We start from the raw sequence: 25,093 nt of genomic DNA, 5'->3' as shown, positions 1-25,093 counted from the left end.
AGGATGAATAGAGAAGTAGAGAGTGATAGCTAAGAGGTACAGGGTTTCATTTTGAGGTGAGGAAAATGTTTTAAAATTGTGCTGATGGTTGCACATTTCTATGAATATACCAAAAACCATGAAATTGTACACTTTAAATGGGTCAATTATATGGTATGTCAGTTATATCTCAGTAAAGCTGTTAAATTTTTTTTTGAAGAGTAGAAGTCAGTGAAATTGACAACCAAAAGGTATTTGTTGTTGTTCAACCACTAAGTTGTGCCCAACTCTTTGTGACCTCATGGACTGCAGCATGCCAGACTTCCTTGTCCTTCACTATCTCCTGGAGTTTGCTCAAATTTATGTCCATTGAGTCGATGATGCCATCCAATCATCTCATCCTCTGTCACCCTCTTCTCCTCCTGCCCTCCATCTTTCCCAGCATCATCATCTTTTCCAGTGAGTTGGCTGTTCACATCAGGTGGTCAAGGTATTTAGAGCTTCAGCTTCAGCAATAGTCCTTCCAATAAATATTCAGTGTTGACTTCCTTTAGGATTATCTGGTTTGATTTCCTTGCTATCCAAGGGACTGTCATGAGTCTTTTCCAGCACCAAAAATTCGAAAGCATCAATTCTTCGACACTCAGCTTTCTTTATGGTCCAACTCACACATCTGTACGTGACTACTGGAAAAACCATAGCTTTGACTATACACACCTTTGTCAGCAAAGTAATGTCTCTGCTTTTTAATATGCTGTCTAGGTTGGTCATAGCTTTTCTTCCAAGAAGCGAGCCTCTTTTCATTTTGTGGCTGTAGTCACTGTCCGTAGTGATTTTGGGGCCTAAGAAAATAAAATCTATCACTGTTACTCCACTTTTTGCCCTTCTAATAGTCATGAAGTGATGGGACCAGATGCCATGATCTAAGTTTTTTGAATGTTGAAATTTAAGCCAGTTTTTTCATTCTCCTCAAGAGGCTCTTTAGTTCCACTTCACTTGCTGCCTTAAGGGTGGTGTCATCTGTATATCTGATGTTACTGGTATTTCTCCCAGCCATCTTGATTCCAGCTTGTGTTTCTTCCAGTCCAGCGTTTTGCATGATGTACTTAAATAAGCAGAGTAACAAAATACAGCCTTGACATCCTCCTTTCCCAATTTGGAACCAGTCCATTGTTCGTGTCTGGTTCTAACTGTTGCTTCTTGACCCACATATAGGTTTCTCAGGAGAGAGTTAAGGTGGTCTGGTACTCCCATCTCTTAAGAATTTTCCATAGTTAGTTGTGATCTGCACAGTCAAAGGGTTTAGCATACTCAATGAAGCAGAAGTAGATTTTTTGGAATTCTCTTGCTTTTTGTATGATCCAGCAGATGTTGGCAATTTGATCTCTGGTTCCTCTGACTTTTCCAAATCTAGTTTGTAATCTGCAAGTTCTCAGTTCATGTACTGTTCAAGCCTAGCTTGAAGGATTTTGAGCATTACTTTGCTAGCATTAAACCAAAAGCTAATTCTTTGAAAAGGTCAATAAAACTGATACATCTCTATCCTGAGTGATCAAGAAATAAAGACACAAATGATTGATGTAAGTAATGAAGGTATATCATCATTGTGTATCCCATAGACCTTCACTATCCAATATGATGGCCACTAGCCCCTTGTGGCTATTGAGCACTGAAAATGTGGCTAGTTCAGATTGAGATGTGTTGTGATTATTAAATGTGACAAGATTTTGAAGACAGTACAAAAAAGAGAATGTAAAAACTATCTGGCCATTTTTTACATTGAGTACCTGTTGAAATTATATTTTAAATACAGTATGTTATTAAAATTAATTACACCTGTATCTTTTTACTATTTAAAATATGGCTGTTAGAAAATCTTAAATTACATTTATAACTCACATTATATTTCTCTAAGATAGCACTGCTATTAACAAATGTTTAATAACTGAACATTATGAACAACTTTGTGCTTATAAATTCAACATCTTAGATGAAATGGACGGGTTCTTTTTTTTTTATTATTTACCTGTTTTTGTGTATGCTGAGTCTTTGTTGCTGAGAGGGCTTTTCTTTAGTTGTGGTGGGGGCTTCTCATCGTAGTGGCTTCTCTTGTTGTGGAGCATGGGCTTTAGGGCATGCAGGTTTCAGTAGTTGAGGCATGTGGGCTCAGTAGCTGCAGTTCCTGGGCTCTAGAGCTCAGGCTCAATAGTTGTGGTGCATAGGCTTAGTTGCCCGGCAGCATATGGGATCTTGCCAGATCAGGGATTGAACCTGTTTCTCCTCGGCAAGCAAATTCTTTACCACTGAGCCACCAGGGAAGCCGGAAATGGACAAATTCTTTGACAGGCACAAGCTACCAAGCTAACTCAAGAAATAGGTGACCTGAATAGTTTGCTATCTGTTTAAGATATTGAGATTATAATTAAGAGCCTTTAAATAAATGATTATTACAACTTACATGCTAAAGTTAACACATTTGAACATTACCAAGTAAAATGCCAATGTTCATGGTAAATTGTGCTACATTTAAAGCATGTAGGATTTATAGTATAGCACTCCTCAGATGTTTGGTCTCAGGAACTCATTACATTCTTAAACTTTTTGAGGATCCCAAAGAAAATTGTTTGCCGAGTTATGTTTATTGTTGTTTACTGAGAAATTTTTAAAATATTCACTTTAACAACAAACTCATTATATGTAAACATAATACTTTTTATGAAAATAAAATAGCTAGAAAAGTGGTGTTACTTTACCCTTTTGCAAATCTTAGCATAGAAGACAGCTAGCTGAATTCCCTCACATGCCTCAAGACTCAGTCTACTGCCATACATTAGTTTTGTTTGAAGTATGTGAAGAAAATTTAGCCTCACACAATATATTGTTTGAAAAGGGAGAAGTATTTTTAATAGTCTGTTGAAATAACTACAGATATTCCTCTTTGATGCTTTACCAAAATGCAGCAAATGATAGTTTCTTAAAGATTTCTTGCAATGCGGAATCTGAAAATTTGCTGGTGAACTTTCCAACTCTCTTACTATGTTAAAATCCATTGGTCTAACTTGAGCTTTGAATGATCTTTTACTGTGTTTGATTCTGTCACAGATGCATTGGTAATTTGGAAAATGCTGGCTTATTGAGCTTTGCAGACCTTCTTGATACTGGCACGTTATCTAGAATATTTGTTAGTATCATCACCAATCTCATCAGAAGTTTTTAAATATTACAGAGCGGTCAAGTTCATGGTGGCAGATATAGGTTTTTCATTATTCTGATTTTCACTTGAAAGCTCAAATTTTATCATTAACCACAAATTCTGTCAGTTATTTTTCTTAAATGACCACTTCATTTTTAAGACGACGTTTACCACATTCCTGAGTTTGTGTAACTGTAGTTTATCTGGCATTCTTTTAGGTAAAAATGCTGTTACATGAAAAATTAGTTCAGCTTACAGCTCAACAAATGCTTTTTTTTTTTTTTGAGACAGTCATCCCAATTCTGTATATACATTTCCCATTTTAACACAGAGAACATTTTTTAAAAGTCTATGCAAAACTCAAAATTTAATAAAATTAATATTTTTACTACAGTTGGTTAACAATACATTGACTGCTAATACAGATTGGTGCCACTGACTTACTTCATGCTAAGGTACCAACAGTTTAACCCTCTGATGTTTGAACTATTACCACAGATACTAACACAGTGAAAGAGGCAAATAGCATGTTAGTATTATTAAATATGATTGGACATGGTTAGTAGATTTCATAATACTTTTCCAAGATAGCTGGTATTTATGATTCTCTAATTATAATCCTTTGTTTTCTAGATGTTACAATGCTAAAAATTGGTTCTAGTCTTTTCAAAGAAGAGGAAGATGATCAGGGAGGCAGCATTCACAATCTACCGGTTGTAACATCCCAGAGGCCATTTTATGATGGTCCTATGCCAACTCCCCGGCAAAAGCCATTCCAGTCAGGTTCTACACCCTTGCATCTCACTCACAGATTCATGGTAAGCCGCGGGTCTACATGTAACTTTAAAGTAGTTTTATCTCACTTTAACATTTTATCTTATTATAGTTAATTTTGTTTGGTAAAAAATATTTTTTAAAAACCTTCATTAACCTGGAGCACTTTGGTTGCTTATAATTTTGTGGTTGATTTATTTTATGGTTAACTAACAGTTTTAATCTTATTTCAACCTAATTTTTGAAAATTGGGTTAAATAAAATTCTGCTTCACAAAATGACATATAATGAACATAAGTAAATGTGACTGTATATCTTGCAGTTTCTCTTGACTATGCTTCCAACTTTTATTTCTCATGTTAGTTTTATATAGAAGATTGTACGGATTCTAAAAGACTAGTTAGAACGCCTTCTGTTTTTTGGGAAGTATAATATAGTATCAGAAGGTGATAAGTACTATTAAAAAATTGTCTGCCCCTTTTACCCATGCTACTGGAATTTTTGCTCCACAAGTGTAGAGATTTTTCTGTTTATTGATAGCACTTAGAACAAGGTATGGCACAGTAGGCATTTAATATATATTTATAGATAAACAACTACATTAACTTTTTGTCTTAACTTTAAGAGCTAAAAAAGTTTAATATGTTTATTTGTTGACTGCTTGAGTTTTTCCACTGAGGACTTGAACAGTTGTCCTTTTTGAATGGTATGGTCCTGGCATAAATTTATGGATAAATATTAAAGGTGGTGTTTTATTTAAAAAGAAAAACTTTTTATTGTCTCATCAGTAGTCATCATCAGGTGATAGATCTTAATTTTTCTAATATTGTCAAGTACTTTATTTAATAGTTATATTTGTGGTAGAATAAAGGAAACACTAGGGCTCAGGGGGAGCCAGTAGTGTACATGAGTGGAATACAGGTTTTCAAATGGTATCAATTTATGCTGCCTCGTAATATATATATTTATGCCATGACTATAAACAAGTTGCTTGGACCAAAAAAGTATGCAGTCATTTATATCCATATTTGTAAAGAAACTTTCGAAACGTTTCCTTTGAGGAATTTAATGGTTCATCTGTTCAAAGGCCAATTGTAAAATATTTTTTATGAAAGTAATATACTTTAAAAATATTAAGTAAAATACCACATTTGCTAATAAATATGTATGTACCTTTTCATGAGGAAAAGAATAATTAGTAATTGTTGCTCTGATGCTCAAGTATCTACTGTTACCTGAAAGTGGTTGCTTCCATAACTTAATCCCTTATACAGACTACATTATTTGTTAATTTGTAGTATTTTAGCCTGCTGATTCTAAGAACTTTAATCTTTCTCACTTGTATTTAACCTTAACATGTTTGTAGGTGTGGAACTCTATTGGAATTATTCGCTGCTATAATGATGAGCAAGACAATGCCATAGATGTGGAATTTCATGATACCTCTATACACCATGCAACACACTTATTAAACACTTTTAATTACACAGTAGCAGATCTTTCCCATGAAGCTGTTTTGTTGGCATGTGAAAGCACTGATGAACTAGCAAGGTAAATTCAAGATACTTAGGAGAACTTCATTACTGTTGAACTTTGAAATTTAGTACATAAAGTTGTAAGACAAAAAACAAAATTATACATCTTTTGTAATATGGAATTTCAGGAAGAAACGTTTAGTACAAATACAATACACCTATAATACCTCAGAACATATGTCTGATTTTGCCTGATTGTCCCCTTCTTTCATAAGAATAATACACATATTAATTGTAAACAAGTTTAAGTAGTACAGACTTTTTAGAAAATGAAAATTGCCTGAAGAATTCTTCTCTCAAATATAATTACTCTTAACAATTAACAGTTAGTCTAATTCCAGCCTTGAACAACTGCTAATCTGGGTTTTATCACTGTAGATTAGATCTGCGACTTCTCTTTTAAAAAAGGGAGGAGGGAACACATTGAAAAATTTTTTAAGTACTATTTGTCATTTTGACTTTTTGACTTAATATACTTCAGACTTCTTAGGTATGTTAGTAGGTAGGTAGGGTAGGTAGGTAGATATGGAGACAAGAAAATTAAGTTGGAAAAGCAATGGATGCAGAATCTATATTTTTTTTAAAAGAAGAAAGCATTTTATTCAGCTTTGTTATTTCAGCCAGCTTGCCCTCTCCTGTTAATTTTTTCAGCTGATCATGATGCTTATTATACATTTGATCCTAGATTTTACTAAGTCCCAGGATATTTGAAATTAAAATCCTTCTGACTGATACTTTAGCTCCTTGCTGCTCAATGTATGGTCCACAAACTACGGGCATGGTCGCCTGGGAGCATGTTGAAAACACAGAATCACAGACCCAACTCCATACCTTCTGAGTCAGAATCTGCATTTTAACAAGATCCTCAGTGGAAGAGTATGCATTAAAGCCTGAGAAATACCAGATTGGGTCATTTTAATATTTTAATTGGTTTCCTAATTTACACAATGTAAAATCAACTCAGTACTTGATTTTTGAATTAAATCAGTTTACTAAAATAAATCACTGTTGACTCAGTGTCTAACTCAGAATATCTTACATAATTAGAACATCTATTCCCATGTGCAGTTTTTTTTAATTGAAATATAGTTGTTTTACAATATTATGTTAGTTTCTGCTGTATAGCAAAGTGATTCAGTTATATATGCATTCTTTTTTATATTCTTCCCCATCATGGTTTATCATAGAATATTGAATAGAGTTCCGTATGCTATTCATTTGGGCCTCATTGTTGATCCAGTCCTATGTATATACTAGTTTGCATCTGCTAACCCTAGACTCGCAATCCTCCCCGCATGCTCCCCCTGCGGTTCTTCCTTCCCCCTTGGCTCCATGTGCAATTTTGATTTCAGATTGTTAGGATTGTTAGGATTTCCTGATTGATGATTGTTCTTTTTGTTTTCCTAGATATATTATTTCACAGTCTTAGACAATATTATCCTTTTATTTTGTTCTTTGTTGTTGTTGTTGTTCTTAATTTTTTTATTGAAGTATAGTTGATTACAATGCTGCATTAATTTCTGCTGTATAGCAGTGACTCAGTTGTACATATTTATTCTTTTCCATTATAGTTTATCACTGGATATTGAATATAGTTCCCTCTGCTATACACTAGGAACTTGTACATTAGTTTGCATCTGCTAATTCTGAACTCCCAATCCTTTCCCCCTTCCCCACTTGACAACCACAAGTCTGTTCTCTATGTCTGTGAGTGTTTCTGTTTTGTAGATATGTTCATTTTTGTTGGGGCTTCCCACTCCAGTATTCTGGAGAATTCCATGGACAGAGGAGCCTGTTGGGCTACAATCCATGGAGTCACAGAGTCAGACAGGACTGAGTGACTGACCCCTCACCTCATTTCTCTCGTATTTTAGATTCCACATATAAATGATATCATATGGTATTTTGTCTTTTCTTGATTTACTTAGGTTAATTTTTTTTGGCTGTGCCCACGTGGCTTGTGGCATCTTAGTTCCTCGATCTGGGATTGAACCCACACCCTTGGCAGTGAAAGCAAGGGGTCCTAACCACTGGACTGCCAGGGAATAATTCCCATCCCCCTTTATTTTAAATTTGAATTTAAAATTACTATTCAGGAAATCAGTATTGCCTCTGATTCTAAATACTATGACATCTACATTCTGAAGCTTAAGTTTCATAACAACTTACATGTATATATAGATGCAAAAGTAAAAAGACTGGAATCACAAATCAAATTGTTAGCAGTGGTTGGTATTCTCCCTGGTGCGATAATATTTAATTTTTTTTCTCTTTATTCTCCCATATTAAAGGTTTTGTTTTTGTCTTTGGCAATGAGAGCACTCTTGCTGATCATTTTGATGCTTCCTTTCTTTTTAAAAATATAGTCATGATTTTTGTATGTGTGTGTAGCCTTGGATCATGTTCTGCTGATTTTATCCTGGGTTGTTTTCCATTTAACATGTTGTGAGCATTTTCTTGTATCTTTAAATATTCTATAATAACATGACTTTAATAGTTTTAACATAGTACATTTTAAGGATATTTCATGATTTCTTTCTTAAAGCTGTTTTGTTTATAAACGGTCATTTTTTGTGTATATTATATAGCATATAAAGATGCCATTATTTGTGTATAATAGAAAAATAAACTATTTGATTTTGTTATTGTTAGTTTATCAAAAATAAACCATTTGATTTTGTTCTATTTGTTATAATAGAAAAATAAACTATTTGGCTTTGTTACTTGATTTTGAGTATCATGTTATATATATATATAAAATATCAAATGTGAAAGTTTGATTGTTTTTGTCTTATTTTAATTTTTAGCAAGCTTCACTGCCTGCACCTTAGTTCTTGGGATTCAAGCAAAGAGTGGATAGTAGACATGCCTCCGAATGAAGATATTGAAGCCATATGTCTTGGTCAGGGATGGGCTGCTGCTGCCACTAGCTCCTTGCTTCTTCGCTTGTTTACCATTGGAGGTGTTCAGAAAGAGGTCTTCAGTCTCCCTGGGCCTATTGTGTCAATGGCTGGACATGGAGAACAGCTTGTCATTGTTTATCACAGAGGTAGATTTTTTTCTAGTATTTTATATTCTTTTGTATTCTTCATATTCTGTCTTCAGTACCCATCATTATGCTAAGACTGGTCTTAATAGGTTACTGATCTGGATTAATTTTATGACTCACAAGTAAAAAAATACAGTTTGAGAAACTACCCTGGGTTATTTCATTAAGACCCATGGCTTTAGTACATCTCTGTGTTCATGACTGTAAGTTAGTATCATCAACCCTACTCCCTTCTTATATCTGCAGACTTACATATCCGATTGTCAACTTGAAATCTCTGTGTAGAGTTTTGACACACCTCAAACTTAACTTGGTCACAGTAAAGCCTCTGGGCTTTTTTTCCCCTCCGAACTTGCTCCTTCGTTTTTTGATCTTGATAAATGGCGTACTACCATTCAAGGCAGAAATGTAAGAGTTATCTTTGATTCTTCTCTTCCCTCACACCCCTAGCATCACTTGTGTCAGCAAAGTCATATCATGTTAGTGCACACAACAGGTTCCACACCTCCACTAAAACCTCAGTCCAAATGAGACATCGTCTCTTAGCTGTTATAATAACCTCCGACTAGCTTTTCATCTTCAGTTCTTACTGGTAATTTGTTAAAAACATAAATCCAGTCACTTCCCTCTTCTGCACAGATTCCTCTGATGATTTTCTGTTGCTTTAGAATAAAACTCAAACTTGTTGTCACGGGTGGCCAAGTCCTACGTGAACTGACCTTTGCCTGCCTCTTCAGCCTCATCTCTTACTACATTTTCTCTTGTCAGTGATTCTGGCCCTATTGACTTCTTTGTGTTCTTCAAAATCACCATGTTTGTTCCATTGGGCCCTTTTCATTAACTGTCCCCTGTCTACTATAGTGCTCCTCCTCTTACCATTTGGATGGCCAGCTCCAACTTGCAAATCATATATCAGTTTAAATTTCACTTTTTCCAAAGGCCACCTTTGTCCAGTCTAAAGTAGCCACTTAGTCTGACCCTCTGTGTCACATTAGTATTTTAATCCTCAAAGATGACACTTAGTATTTTCTTTCTTTTTTAAATTGTTTTTTTCTCTCCTACCTGAATATGAATTTCATGAGAACACTGACTTTGTCTTATTTACATTGTAGCCTCAATACTTGGTACAAAGAAAGCTCTCTGTAAATACTTTTTGAGTATTTACAGTTATATTCTTGAGAATTACCACTTTTTGAATATTTACAATTATATTCTTGAGAATGACCACTTATGAATCTCAATTCTTGAGAATTACCGCATACATTACCATTTTATGTAAAGTTCTCATTTATGTAACATACTGTTCTAATGCCTTATTGGTGCCTCAGATAAAAAGATTATCTATAAAAAGTACTGCTAATTAATCTAGGAATTTATCACAAAATAACCTAAATTCACAAAATAATTTAGATTAATTATTTTAACTATAATTTAGCATTATAGCTAAATAACCGTTGATACCTGACTTATATTTACATTTTCTCACTAGGTACAGGATTTGATGGGGATCAGTGCCTTGGAGTTCAACTGCTAGAGCTAGGGAAAAAGAAAAAACAAATTTTGCATGGTGATCCTCTTCCTCTTACAAGGAAATCCTATCTTGTATGGGTTGGATTTTCAGCTGAAGGCAAGATAAATTTATTTATATTAAAGATATTTTTCAAGAAGAAAATTGTTGTTCATTATTTTATTCCTAATTAATTTGTTTAAAGATAACTTGTCTGTATTTTATGTTTAAATTACTTTATTTTAATATGTTAACAGAACTGAAAACTAAGGTTTCCAGGCAAGGTAGCCACTGTTTTATGTACAAGATGTCTTCTTCTGATTAGAAAACTTACTAAGAGGGAAATAAATTTTTCTGAAAGTTTATTAGCTAGCAAAGAGGAGATACAAGTACCTGTTCAAGTTTTGGCTTTTCTAGCAGAGTCTACGTGGAAATCAGGAATTTTCTATTGCTGCATTGATCACTACAGTAACCACCAGCCAAATGTGGCTGCTGAGCACTTGAAAAGTGGCTAATCTGAGTTGAGATGTGCTATAACTATAAAATACTTTCCAAATTTGGAAGGCTTAGTATGGAAAAAAGGATGTAAAAAATTTCAGTAATTCTTTTACATTGATTACATGATAAAATGATAGTGCTGGATATTAGATTGAATAAAAATACTATTAAAATTGCCTTCACATTTTCCCCCTTTTCTCATGTGGCACTAAGAAATTAAAAATTATATTTGTGGCTCATATATTTCTACTGAATGTGTCCTGTTGCAGACTCAGTAGTGGGTTATGACAGATGTTTGAAGGACACTAAGGAGTGCCTTATTTTAAGGCACCTATCAACCCTGTCTTCTGGCTTAAATATTTCTATTCTTGGGGATTCATCATTGGAAACTCCAGTTTGTTTTTAAAAATCCAACCATTTCTGAATGTGTTTTCTATTGAGATATTAGTCACTTATGCTTCAATAATGTGACCATTAATAACTTCCATTTTTATCGCTTTGGTTTTTTTCTTCCAATTACCTATCAGATCTACACCCTGAGGAAACTGCTAGTAAGAGGGATGTGAAGTCTCAGATTAAAAAAAGGATAATTGGGAAATGTACCATGCATTTCCTGAAATGGGGGCAGAGTAGGTGGGGAAACAGGGATGCTTACTTGTTCCCTAGGTAAGTTTAGGAAGAGAGCAGTGGGGAACTGTTGGGAATAGAACAGTGATGAGACCAGGAGAGAGGGGGAGGAAGAATACTAAAGACGCATTTCTCTATATCATCACCTTGCATCAGGTTCTGCTCATTTTTCCAAGTCTGTCTCGACTAAGGAATCATCAGATTCAAGTTTTAACTTCTTTCCTGAAATTGGCTTTTTTAAAAACTGCTGTATTCCAGCAGGTGGCATAGTTTTCAGTGAATTCATCTTTTGTTCAGTTAAGTCTTACTCTGTGGTTAATGAAATGTTATGGGAAATAATCTTGGATTATTTGCCCTTTTGGTTTTTTTGGAGGGGGTGTTTGTCTTCGTTTTGAATTGAAGGTTAAATAATCAGTGTGTGTTTTTGAAAAAAAGATTTATTTAACAAATACATAGCTATGATTCCAGGTGATTTGTTTTTCTGTTGGTATATAGGTACCCCATGTTATGTGGATTCAGAAGGCATTGTTCGAATGCTTAACAGAGGGCTTGGTCATACATGGACTCCTGTATGTAACACAAGAGAACACTGTAAAGGAAAATCTGATCACTACTGGGTGGTTGGTATCCATGAAAATCCCCAGCAGCTGAGGTGGGCTATTAGAAAATGCTCAGTTGACTCTTTTTAAAAGTACTTTGAAATTCTTTGTATTGCGCCTATCCTGTCAACTTAGTTAATTTGTTTTCCCTAGTCACTAAATTAAGAATTTCTTTATATTCACTATGAAGTTTTCAACCAATTGCTTGACTTAGAGCTTATTAAACAAAAGAGAAACTAAGGGACTTCCCTGGTGGTCAGTGGTTAAGACTCGGAGCTCCCAGTGCAGGGAGCACAGGTTCAACCTTAGGTCAGGGAGCTAAGATCCTGCAAGCCAAGCCATACCACTCAGCCAAAAAAAAAGAGAGAGAGAAACTAAGTTTATTAGCGTGACTAGCATCATTTCCCCCAGAGAGAGGGGATTTCTGGGTAAATATGGCATTTCGTATTTTCTTACAACCTTTTGTTTTAAACTTTGATTTAGAATTGACTATGTAATTTAGTTACTTTTTGAGGTTTTTGACTTAATTATTGTTATAAGGGATTCCCAGGTGGCTCAGTGGTAAAGAATCTGCATGTAATACAGGAGACTTGGGTTTGATCCCTGGGATGGGAAGAGCCGCTAGAGAAGGAAATGGCAACCTATTCCAGTATTCTTACCTGGGAAACCCCATGGACAGAGGAGCCTGGTGGGCTACAGTCCATGGGATTGAAAAAGAGTCAGATATAACTTAGTAACTAAACAACATTGTTATAGGGAGTGGGCTAACAGAAATTTAGTTCCTTGACTGCAAGTTTAGAATTCTCAGTACATACTGTCTCTATTCAGTATTGTGTTGAGTATTTACCTCTTTTTAATGCACTTGGACATAAAACTTTTTTCTTCAAGTTGTGTTCACTTAACAAACATGTTAAAAGTACTGATTGTATGTTCTGTGCCCCATGAAGATAAATAGGCCAACTCCCTGGAAGGGTTGGTTGGTAAAATCATTATCTTCTCCTGAGTCTATGTTCTAAAAGAGTTAAATTGCCTCCAGTGTGGAAAAGAGTCCCTTACAACACAGAAGACAAGCAAACTCACTGACTTTTGGAAACTTAGTCTGGACATCAGCCCCAGTTTTCTCCAGGTTGATATTTTTCACCTGCTTAATATAAGAGAACAAATTTTTGACTTATTTGAAAAGGAATTGAAATAATTTTGTTCCTTGGTAAACTGTGGTTTATTTTTTCATATTTTATTATTTAATTGAGTTAGCCACAGTTTCTAGGAAACACATTCATTGTAGGCAGAACCCATCAAGGCAGCAGTTAGTTGAGTTTGTTTTTTCTTCTTCTTCCATGAAAGAGATATCTAACAGAGAAAAGATCTTTTTACTTCAAGTCTTTAAAGTTAAGAAAAGGATAAGAAATGTGAATTGGTGCTCTACTTTAATGTAAATGTGGTTTTAAAGAAACTATTAGTAAAACCCTAATCAGTTTTTCTTTATGATAATTGCTTACTATGACTAAATCAATAAAGTATTAAAGTTGTAAAATGTTTTTAAACAAGAGAGTCTGTCACTTTGTAGAGAAAAGAGTGTTAAGGCAATTAAGATTATTCCTAATGTTCCTCCTAATTTTGTTAATGTACATTATATATTTATGTAGTTGGACTTGTTCTTTCTGAATGCAAATATTCTGTCTTCCATTTTGCAGGACTAAAATGGTTTTGTCAATGGGTGCGTAATAGAATTGCTACAAGAGATTTTCAGACACTTAAGTATTCACATTGCCACCTGATACTGTGTGATGAAAACCACTGATTTATATGAAATTATGAAAGAGGAGGAAGAATAAAGAAAATGAGATTTATGATAAAAAAATATTGGAACTCTAAAAACATGTTTGTTTTTATCGTATAGTCACAAAAAGAAGAAAAAGGAGTATTTAAATCTTACAGGGAAGGGAAGAACTATGTAATTTGAAAAATATTCCTGGGTATTGCTACTTATTGATTTTTTTAACTACTCTAATGGATATTTGATAATATTAGAAGATATTTATGAAAAAAATTTAAACCCAAAGTCCTAATTTTTACTTAGTATTTTCCTTTAAGAAAGTCATCACTTAAAGTCCTGATTAAAAGGCTGTATTATAAATAAATGGGATGGCTTTTGCTAAGAATGGAACAAGGTACTAGTTTTTTAAATACCTTCATGAGCATTAGAAAATTTGTGTATGGTACTTAGAGTGTGCAGTTATGTTTTTCTTATAATTTGGAGTACATACATTAAAAGAGTATTCTACATATATAAAGCACTATGATGAATGAATATTTTTTAATTCATAAATTACATAAGTACTCATCCTGATAGGCATATATGTGCCTTACATATCTAGTCAGAAAAGTTCTTGCCAACTGAACCATTAACACATAAGGCATAGCAGAGCAGATAGATATACATTATAACCTTTTTATAGTGATAGTGCATCTTCTGCTTCACTGTCACTAATATCTAATAATAAATACTTAACCTGTATTGGACATTTCATCATCTTTTTCTCTTATATGACACTTTTACCAATAGTTACCAAGTATTTCCAAATTGAAGAATGAAAGTGAATATGCTTTATCACCTTTTTATCTTAAGGGTAATCTGTTTTATAATATGGATCCTGTGACAAGTATTTATGCCACAGTTTCTATATTTTGAAAGTGGGCATTTTGCTAAGGAAAATCTGAAAGGAGCTGATTTCACTTAGTGATTGTTCATTTAGTAAAGCTGATGTGGGGAGGGATTTTTGCAGTAATTGAAATATGTAGAGGGATAGTTTTTATAGTTAATCAGGCCTGAAGTAGTTTTTTGTTTATTATAATATTTATTTATTTAATGGTGTCAACTCTTAATTGTGGCACATATGATCTTCAGACTTCTTTGCATTATGCAGGATTAGTGGCAGCATGTGGGGTCTAATTCCCTGACCAGAGATTGAATGCATGCATTGGGAGCACAGAGTCTTAGCCACTGGACCACCAGTTGTTCAGTCGCTCAGTTGTGTCCAACTCTTTGCAACCCCATGAACTGCAGCACATCAGCCTTTCCTGTCCTTCACTATCTCCTGGAGCTTGGAGTTTGCTCAAACTCATGTCCATTGGAGTCGGTGATGCCATCCAACCATCTCATCCTGTTGTCCCCTTCTCCTCCCTTCAGTCTTTCCCAGCATCAGGGTCTTTTCCAGTGAAGTCCCCTAAAGCACATTTTTAAAAGAGGAATTTGGAATAATGTTATTCCAACTTACAGACTTTTGGAAAATTTCTAATGTAGCAGTTTTTATGATTTTTTTTAAAGTTTTTATGGTGAGACTCTTTCTTTTCTGACAGGTGTATTCCTTGCAAAGGTTCTCGATTTCCTCCTACCCTTCCACGCCCTGCTGTAGCTGTTTTGTCCTTTAAGCTTCCTTACTGTCAGACTGCCACAGAGAAAGGACAGATGGAGGTATGCACAAATCTTATCTTGATGCTCAGTTTGATGATACCTGCCTATAACACAGGCATTTAAAATTATTCTGATGACTTTTGTTCTGTATTCCTTACTTATAATTAAATAATAGCAGCAGCTGGGAGGGAGGAGGTCTTGTGAACCCCAGGGTACCCGGTTGCCATCTCTGCTTCCAGGGACTTTGTCTAAGAGGTAAATGGGTATGACCATTAGGGCCTCACTAGGTGAGGCACTCACTGTCAGGCTTGGACAAGTTGTTGAGAGAATATGCCTCCTTAAATTTTGTACCCTAGGCACCAGGCTTGCCTAATTTTAGTTCTAGCCCTGTGTCATTGATATCTTGGAACTAGTAATTCTAAACAAGAAACAAATCAGCTTATACAAATCTAGTTTAACAAGTTCTCTGAGCATTAACTGTGATAACTAAGAATCTTTAAAATGCTCTGCAGTTGACCCTTGAAGAACATGGGCTTGAATTGTGGGGGTCCATTTGTACATGGGTTTTTTCAGTAGTAAATACTACAGTACTACATGATCCAAGGTTGGTTGAATCTGAGGATACTGAACCTCTGATTATGGAGCAACAGCATATAAGGAGGGCTGACTATAAATTACTTGCAGATTTTCAACTACACAGAGGGTAGGTGCTTCTGCCTGCTACATTGTTCAAGAGTCACTGTATTCCACCCCCTGTTTTCAAGTATAGAAGATAAAGTCAAACCATAGTATTACATTACAATTTGAATTGCAAAGTAAGCTGTAGAAAAGAATGTTTGAGAAAATATTTTATTCAGAAACTGCTATCATACGATAAATATTTTAACTCTTGTCTGATAGTCAGCTGATAGTTGACCCTAAGCAGTTGTTCCACTTTTGCAGGAACAGTATTGGCGTTCAGTTATATTTCACAACCACCTTGATTACTTAGCAAAAAATGGTTATGAATATGAAGAGAGCACTAAAAATCAAGCAACAAAAGAACAACAAGAACTTTTGCTGAAAATGCTTGCGGTGAGTAAAATAAATACAGTGGGGAAAAATTTTTCTCTAGGTTGAATATCTTAATGGTATATGAATTAGCAGTTTTCACAACCTGCAATTCTTAAGCTGTATCTGGTGGTATTGGTATTTTTCTCCCTTAAAAATACCAGTTTCCAAGTTGATGTTGCAGTTAAAATATTAAAGATACTACCTCAGAACACAGAAAGAAAGAAACTGTTTTGGTGTGGACTCCGTTTTTATTTTTGCCCACTGGTCTGTACTGTAACAGGCCCTGTAGGTAATTTGGATGCTTGTTCATAAAGTTTGAGAAGTGGCTCCAGCTCCTGCTCTTATCATATGCAATGGATAAAGTTTGAGTGTAGACTTTTAGATCTCCAAGGCTGAATGAGCAGTCTTAAGAATTTTGATCAGGCTTTTAGAATGCCTGTCTTTTGTTATCCTCTTAGGCATCTGTGTGTGGTAAAAGTTTGTAGCCAGTGACCAGGTTTGGTACCCTGGATATTTAAGTACATTTATCTTTAAAGATAGAAGAACTTTTTGAAAGATAAAGTTCTTAAGTTTGTGTTCTCATTGTAGGTTGGTTTATGAGGAGGAATATAATGTAATTTCTTCTCTGCTCTTCTTGTACTGGACTATAAATCCCTTGAGGGCCATGACCATGTCTCGTTCTCTGCCATTTACCAGGCACTGACAGTGTCTAATACAAAGTAGACCTCAGTATTTCCTCAGAGAGTAAATGGCCCAGACTTTTCATTTCATTTTAAGGTTGAGAAAAAGAGTTCTGAGGGAAAAGTGATATCTAAGTCCATAGAACTGATTGTAACTTCAGTCTCCAAAGGTGGTGGTATTCACCACTGTCACCTCAATGTAACACTGCCTTGAGTTTAGTATTAAAGAAATTTAATTAGTTTACTGTAGAGAAAGTTTTGTTCCATTTACAAAGTCCCATTTGTATACCAACATGAACTAGTAACCTTTTTATTTCCTACAACACAGGTAAGGAAACCTGTTTGAGTTATTCATGCTTTAGTCCTAGAGGAGCTTTTACCCTGGAGTACAGTGTTCCTCAGCAGGGTGGTCATAGCACTCCGTTAGTTCTTTAGTATTCCTGTCCCCTGGCAAATGCCCATAGTTCCACCTAGTTACTAGGAAACTATACTACTTTCATTTCCAAATGCCTCCTGAGGCAGTGTACCATCCAGATTGAGAGGTACTATTTATAGATAAGTGATTCTTGAAAACTTGAGAAGGATGTGCAAGTAAATACCTAAAGCGTCTGCTGATGAATCAGATTTGACATGTTAAGTAACAAGATAATACTTCCATGAGTTGTGAGACTTTTAGTTGTCTTCAAAGTATTCATTTTCCTCATGTTGTAAATACTTCAGTTGCCTTACTTTGAGTTGTTAAAATTCATACCAGAAGAAAGTCCATGTTCTGTGAGAGATGATAAATGAGTGTTCTTCATTTTATATTGCAAGTATAAAAAATATAGCAAGAAAAAGGAGGTTGCTTGCTAATTTAGAAATTGTATAACTGTTTCTAGTAGTTAGAGATCATGGACAATCATACTTAGAAAACTAATGGGTAAATCTACTTGCCCACCCAAATTCACTTAGTAGCTTTTGTGTGCCACTTCTGGACAAAGTAATAACAAACAAATCATTTACAATCTATTCTTTCTTTCAGTTTGCTACCCTGTTTGGTGACTGCAGGTGGTGGAATGGGTGGGAAACCATTTTTTTATTTTAAATAAATCCCTTACTCTTCTTGCAATTTATAATGTGAAATGTTATGTCATATTTCATTATTGAGCGTAAAAGTCACTTACGAAAAAATGCTGCCAATTAAACTGACTCACCATCAATTGTAAGATGCTTTCAACTTCAAGAGATATTAAAATGTGTAAAAATGTACATCTTAAAATCAGAGATACAGTCTCAAGAAAACTGTTTGTTCTACCAGGAGTATCTTTCTTTTATTTTTCAAAAAGTTTTACTTAACATAATTTATCCCCTCCCACCCTTTTTTCCTTTAGCTTTCCTGTAAACTGGAGCGGGAATTTCGTTGTGTGGAACTTGCTGGTCTAATGACTCAGAATGCTGTGAATTTAGCCATTAAGTATGCTTCTCGTTCTCGGAGATTAATATTGGCCCAAAGACTTGGTGAACTGGCTGTAGAGAAGGCAGCAGAATTGGCAGCCACCCAAGCTGAGGAAGAGGAAGAAGATTTCAGGAAAAAGTTGAATGTTGGGTAAGAAATACTCAGTTGTTTGAGTTTTACAATCCTGCAATATTGACCTGGTCTTTTCATTGCTCTTTATTGAATAATATTACTCTTTTTTAGTTATAATAATACTTCTACAGAGTGGAGTCAGCCAAGGCTCAGAAATCAAGTTGAAGAAGATACGGAGGATAATGGAGAAGCTGATAATACAGAAGAAAATACAGAAATACACAAACATGGTAAAATACATTTTAAAGGCAGTTTAAAGATGAGAAGTGTCATTTGTGTGACTTCCTTCATTTTACTTGGCTGAGGGAAATTGAATACCCATACATTTTCAAGGTGTCTTTTTGTCTGATTGTTGATTACAGAAGATTCCTTTATATTCCCATTTACACTATATTGTTTTAATTATTCTATAGGAGACAACCCATTTTTCAAAAGTGCAGATTCCTCTGATATGCCAGCTCTTAAGTCAGGTAAGACATTTTTGATTTTGTAAATATCAAGGAAATTTTGAAGTAATCCTTAAAGTGCTACATCTACTCAAATACCCCTTACTCTTCAGGGCCTATTTTGTTGTAGTTGTTATTTTCAATCAGAAATGTTAGTGAAACTGTGTTCATTTAACAGATACTTACTAAACGCCTATTGTGTGTCAGGTATTTGACTAGAGGGAAGATACAGAAGTGAAGTGGATGTGCATATTTGATCCCTGCATAAACCTTATACCAGTTGGCTTTTAAAAGTATATACATACATTATTCTGATTTTGAAAATATACTTCTACATGTGTACAGATTATTAAAAGAGCATATAACAGATGACTGTAATCTAGTCAGTGGTGGGGGATAGTTGGGACCCCAAGAAGCGCCTCGTGGAATGTTTAAAGTGGAGATCTCAAGGAGGAATGAGGCAGCCAGGCGAAGGTAGATGGGAGCAGAAGAGAATCATGTGGGCTTAAGGGACAGCATGTATGAACTTTGAAGAGTGGTTCACAGAGGACAGAGAGCAAAGAGAAATCGGTGCTGGATGGTTTTGGAGTGGTGAACAGGAACCAAACCATGCAGGTCATGGTAAGGACTTTGACCTTTATTTTGGGGTTGCCGGAAGGCTGTTGCAGGTTTTAATCAGGAGCATATATGGCACACTGTGCAGAGGAGGGTTGTGTATAAGGAGGCTACTGATGTAGTCCCAAGTGAGATTGATAGTGACCTAGACTGGGGTGGTGGTGATTGTTGAAGAAAGGGAGGAATTGAAGAGACATTTCTGAAAATAATGTAGAGGGTATGGAAGTTCAGGGTGTGGAGAATGGCTGTCAGTTTCTGGCTTGAGTACTTGAGTGAGTGATGGTGCCATTTACTGAGTCAGGAGTAGGGAAATGTATCTTTAGATAGGAGGATGATGAAATTACTGTGGGCTGTTTGGGTCAAGAGCTCGGGAAAGTAGTATCTCTGGGATGCAGATATAGAAGTTAAGATTGTTGACGTGAGTATAACAATTTAAACCACAGGTATGTGTAAGTGAGCACTGGGGAGGATCAAAGTGAGGAGAAAATGAGCTTAGGCTTGGGGAATCCCCTACATTTAAACATCAGGTAGAGGAAGAGGAGGAGGAACCATCAAAAGAAAATGAGAACAGAGAGGAAGGAGGTAAGCCAGGGAATGCATTATCTCAGAAGTCAGTGGGGAGATACTCTCAAAAAGAAAGGAACCCTCAGCTGTGTGGAATGTTGTTGAGAGGTCAAATAAGGTGTTGGCTGGAAAAGGTCCACCAGTTTGGGCTACATAGAGTTTATTGAGTTCTTAGAAAGAATAGATCCTGCAGGGTGGTAGGGCTGGAAGCCATGTTTTGGTTGGAGGAGCATATGAATAGTGAGGGAATGGGAATAGCTGTGTAGACAGCTCTTGAGAAATTTGACTGCTTAGGGGATGTGAGAGAAAATTATATGAGGGATGAGGGTTGTGTGTGGCAGAGAATGTGTTTGTTTTCTATTTGTTTCTTTAAGTTAGGAAACTTAAGAAGCCAATAAAGAAGGAAAAGTCAGTGATGATGCATGTAGCCATTAATTCAGTTCCTTGAAAAGCAGGAACAGGAATTTCTTGAAAAGCAGTTTCTTGAAAAGCAGGGGTGGAATCTAGAGCACTTGTAGAGGAATTAACAACTAGCTAAAATAAGGCACCATTTTTCCTTGGTAATGTGAGAAAAGAGTAGATCTCTACATACTGTATATGTGTAAATATATTGCATAGTGGCAACTTGGAATAGCTCTCATCTAATAGCTTTTATTTCGTCTTAACAGTAGGACAGAGGTCGCATATAGTTATTAATAGTTTTAAAGTTGCAAAGTACAGTATTTTCATATAATACAGATTAAAATATTCGTCATTATTGTAGAAGTCAAAAGTCTTCCCAGTTTTACGACTATTAAGTGAGGGTTTCTTTCTTATGAAAGGTGCAGTTACCTCTAGCAGCCAAGGACGAATAAACCCCTTCAAGGTAAATTCTTTCCAGTGATGTTTTCTATCACTTAAATACATTTCCATACAGAGAGATACTTCCAAACTACCAGATGACCCTCCCCAGACTTAGAGGCATTAAAGACTGCAGCAGATTAAATTTTAAAATATTTAAGTAAGTAAATATTTTAAAATAAAAATGAAAGCAGCACTAGTTCATACTTGGACCAAGAATTTTATTTTCTACTTATCTTCTAAGAACCTACAGTTTTGAAAGGTACTCCCTATTTTTCTTGGGGATGTGGTATTTGGGAATATGTGCATCAGTCTGGATTATACCAAATGTATTCAGTTCTAAAGGTTAGACTACAATATAAACCTAATAGAAATTTAAAGGAAAAACAAATCTCTTAGGTTTTTTTCCTTCTTTAAGCTTTATGAAATGCTAATACTAGTTTGCTCTTTAGGTATCGGGCAATTCCAAAGAGCCAGCCATTTCAGTGAGTTCAGGACGTTCAACTAATATTTTAGACACTATGAACAAATCATCTAAGAAATATACTGCACTTAATCGAGCTACAGATAATGAAAAGTCTCCAGTTATAAAGCCCTTGATTCCAAAGCCAAAACCTAAGCAGGTATGATTTCAGCTGCCTCCATCTACAGTAAACAGCTCGTGGTCTCTTTGTGTTACTTTAGTTTTGTTCACTTTTTCAGGTATGAGACAGGAGTCTCTGGTTGTTTATAACTGATAGTGTAGTGAGAGCAGTGGTTCTCAATTCTAATTTTGCTTTGAAATCACTTTTTTAAAATATTAATACTTTAAATCATATTATACAGCTGCCAGATATTTAAGAAAGTATTAAAAATGCTCCCAATTAAACCAAGCCAGTGATTTTTGAAAGAGATGTGTATTAGCATTTGTTTAGAAGAGACTCAGAGAGCCCCAATCATTCCTGCCTCCTGGTCCTCATGACCTTGTGTAGCCTCTCTGCTCAAGTGTGACGGGATTACCCAGTAACTGTGACAATGTGATGAGATGTCGCTTCCATGATTGTATTACTATTAATATATAGACCCAGGACAGGGACTCAGGCATCTGTCTATATTTTTTTCATTTCCTAGACAGTTCTGATGCCTGTCCCTGTTTAATGACAGCTAGCTTAGTAGCTGGCCCTAATCTTTCCTGTTCTGTATTCTGAGTTTTCCTCCCAGATTTTGTCCTGGTTTTGGTAATTTTATCCCAGATTTGTCATCAGTAAAATAGGTAAACTAATTTGAGGTATAGTTTTTTGGAAGTTTTGTATGCATGTGTATAAATACTTACTTTCAACAGAAAACCTTAGGACTTACATGTTAGTGTAAGAATTCTAAATAATAATAGATATTTCTCCACATTTTTCCAAATTTGCTCATAACATACAGAATCATGCTAGATTTTGTTGCAGTATTCACATGTTTGTTTTCACAGGCATCTGCAGCATCCTTTTTCCAGAAAAGAACTTCCCAAGCTGACAGGACTGAGGAAGTAAAAGAAGAAAATCCTAAAAATTCATCATCTGAAACCCCAGCTGTGTGTCCTCAAAACACTGAAAACCAAAGGTCAGTACATAGAAAACTTTAGTATTCTCAAGATGCAATATTCCAATAAAAGGCACATAGAAGTAGCCATACAAAATTATGTGGCTCTGTTATTCATTAATATAAATAATACATTGGCACAGGTAGTGGGCATTCTGAAATCATGTAATTTTAGGGAAGCCACAAATATTGATTAGTATCTATTTACATTACTTATTAAAGTATGCTTTGATAAACTGTCTGTTTTAAATTGTGGACACATTCTACTGGGATACTATATTTTTTAATTAGTTCATTTTTTCATTTGTTTGTTTTTAAATAATATAGTTATATGGGAGAAACACAGTCAAAAGATACAAAAAGATGTGTGGTGAAGAGTAAATCTTTTTCCTATCCACTCAGTTCCCTGTGCACAAATACTCACTGCACAAATTTCTTCTATAGCCTTCTAGAATTATTCTATGCATTTTTTTTAGTTTACAAAAATGATAGTATGTACATTGTTCTGTGCCTTATTTTTTTCACTTAAGAGCAGGTTTTGCAGATCATTCCTTATTACTACATGAAGAGTTTCTTTAATCTTTTTACATTCATTGAATGGCTGTACCATAATTTATTTAGTTCTCTGAAAGTAGACAGAAAGTCATTGCTGATCTTTTGCTGGTACAAATAGTAGTACAATTAATAACTTTATATGAATATTATATACATATAGCTGTAAGATTGGAGAAGGCAATGGCACCCCACTCCAGTACTCTTGCCTGGAAAATCCCATGGACAGAGGAGCCTGGTAGGCTGCAGCCCATGGGGTCGCGAAGAGTCTGACACGACTGAGCGACTTCACTTTCACTTTTCACTCTCATGCATTGGAGAAGGAAATGGCAACCCACTCCAGTACTCTTTGCCTGGAGAATCCCAGGGACGGAGGAGCCTGGTGGGCTGCCGTCTATGGGGTCGCACAGAGTCGGACACGACTGAAGTGACTTAGAAGCAGCAGCAACAGCAGCTGTAAGATGGATTCCTATATGGTTCAAGCTAATGTACACTTATAATTTTGAAAGATACTGCAAAATTGCTCTGCATGGATGTTTGTATCATTTTATACTCCCCCAGCAATACGAGAGTCCCTGTTTGTCCACCAACTCATTATGTTACCAAATTTCTTGATCTCTTGTATGCTAGATTTATTTGAAATACATCAGCTATACTGAAAAAGTCACCATGTCAGTTTTTAAAATTTATTTATTTTTGGCTGCCCTGGGTCTTTGTTGTGGTGCACAGGCTTCTCATTGCAGTGGCTTCTCTTGTTGCAGTGGGCTCTAGAGCGTGTGGGCTTTAGCAGTTGCAGTGTATGGGTGGGCTCAGTAGTTGCAGTTGTCTGGCAGCATGTGGAATCTTCCCTGAGCAGGGATTGAATCTGAATCCCCTGTATTGATAGGAGGATTCTTAACCACTGGACCACCAGAAAAGTCTCACCATTTCATTTTTAACTTTATGTATTTCATGTAACTGGTACCTCATGTTCAGTTGCTCAGTCATGTCCAACTCTTTGCAACCCCATGGACTGCAGCACGCCAGGCCTCCCTCTCCATCGCCAACTCCCAGAGTTTACTCAAACTCATGTCCGTTGAGTCGGTGATGCCATCAACCATCTCCTCTGTCGTCCCCTTCTCCAGCCTTCAATCTTTCTCAGCATCAGGATCTTTTCAAATGAGTCAGTTCTTCGCATCAGGTGGCCAAAGCATTGGAGCTTCAGCTTCAGCATCAGTCCTTCCAATGAATATTCAGGGCTGATTTCCTTTAAGATAGACTGGTTGGATCTCCTTGCAGTCCAAGGGACTCTCAAGAGTCTTCTCCAACACCACAGTTCAAAAGCATCAATTCTTCGGCGCTCAGCTTTCTTTATAGTCCAACTCTCACATCTCGTGTTAACCAATTTAATTTGACGGGGTAGCTGTAGTTTTTATTTTTTTTATTTTGTCCTGAATTTAATTTAGCTATTAAACAGTGAAATTTTTATTTAAGAAGATTAAATTTTTATACTTTCAACAGCCTATACAGAAGAAAAGTGATCAGTAAATGTTAAATATTTGCATTAAATCTTCAGATGTGACCTAAAAAACAGTTTGTGTCAGAACTGAAATCTAGTAACATTGACATGTATGCTGTGTCCATGCTTTACATAATGGTAGAAGAACTGACCTAGACTCCCAGGTCAGCTGTGCTAGCAGGAGAAAGGAGCTTGAGAGAAATCATGAAGATTTCAGATAGCTGGTTTAGGGAATGGAGAAAGGCTACCAAGAATTCATGGAAAGGTTTTATCGGACTAGAGGGGCTAAGGAAGATTGGAGACCTTGAGCCTGTCAATATTCATTAAAGAGTGCTTGGAAAATATAAATGTGAATAATCCCTTTGAATTGATCTTAAAAAGGATTTCTTTCAACTCATTATTCCTGCGGTCTCTAGGCAGTTTTAAGTAATATGTAATTATGAATATTAACAAGTAATTAATTGTGTCTGTCTTACATTATATATAGGTATGCAAAGACTAATGGTTAATTACTAACCTGAAAAATCATAAAGCAC

The 25,093-nt window shown here is 35.6% G+C and overlaps 1 protein-coding gene across 2 annotated transcripts in view; it reads left to right on the top strand.

Annotated features, from left to right (window-relative positions):
• Positions 1-25,093, top strand: part of WDHD1 (WD repeat and HMG-box DNA binding protein 1) — a 55,006-nt gene that overhangs the window by 27,289 nt on the left and 2,624 nt on the right. Inside the window, exons 12-24 of one of the 2 annotated variants that reach the window (XM_055538114.1) lie at positions 3,806-3,990; positions 5,313-5,497; positions 8,289-8,530; positions 10,020-10,157; positions 11,658-11,814; positions 15,122-15,236; positions 16,119-16,250; positions 18,280-18,494; positions 18,588-18,706; positions 18,890-18,946; positions 20,923-20,966; positions 21,394-21,564; positions 22,398-22,528. In XM_055538114.1, coding sequence (XP_055394089.1) covers positions 3,806-3,990; positions 5,313-5,497; positions 8,289-8,530; positions 10,020-10,157; positions 11,658-11,814; positions 15,122-15,236; positions 16,119-16,250; positions 18,280-18,494; positions 18,588-18,706; positions 18,890-18,946; positions 20,923-20,966; positions 21,394-21,564; positions 22,398-22,528 — 1,891 coding nt within the window. The remainder of the gene's footprint in view (positions 1-3,805; positions 3,991-5,312; positions 5,498-8,288; positions 8,531-10,019; positions 10,158-11,657; positions 11,815-15,121; positions 15,237-16,118; positions 16,251-18,279; positions 18,495-18,587; positions 18,707-18,889; positions 18,947-20,922; positions 20,967-21,393; positions 21,565-22,397; positions 22,529-25,093) is intronic. The other variant, XM_055538115.1, reaches the window with a different exon arrangement.

The sequence above is a fragment of the Bubalus kerabau genome, chromosome 10 (genome assembly GCF_029407905.1).
Source record: "Bubalus kerabau isolate K-KA32 ecotype Philippines breed swamp buffalo chromosome 10, PCC_UOA_SB_1v2, whole genome shotgun sequence".
NCBI classification, from domain to species: Eukaryota; Metazoa; Chordata; class Mammalia; order Artiodactyla; family Bovidae; genus Bubalus; species Bubalus kerabau.
Note: the sequence above shows the minus strand (reverse complement) of the source record. Positions and strands in the feature narration are given on the sequence as shown.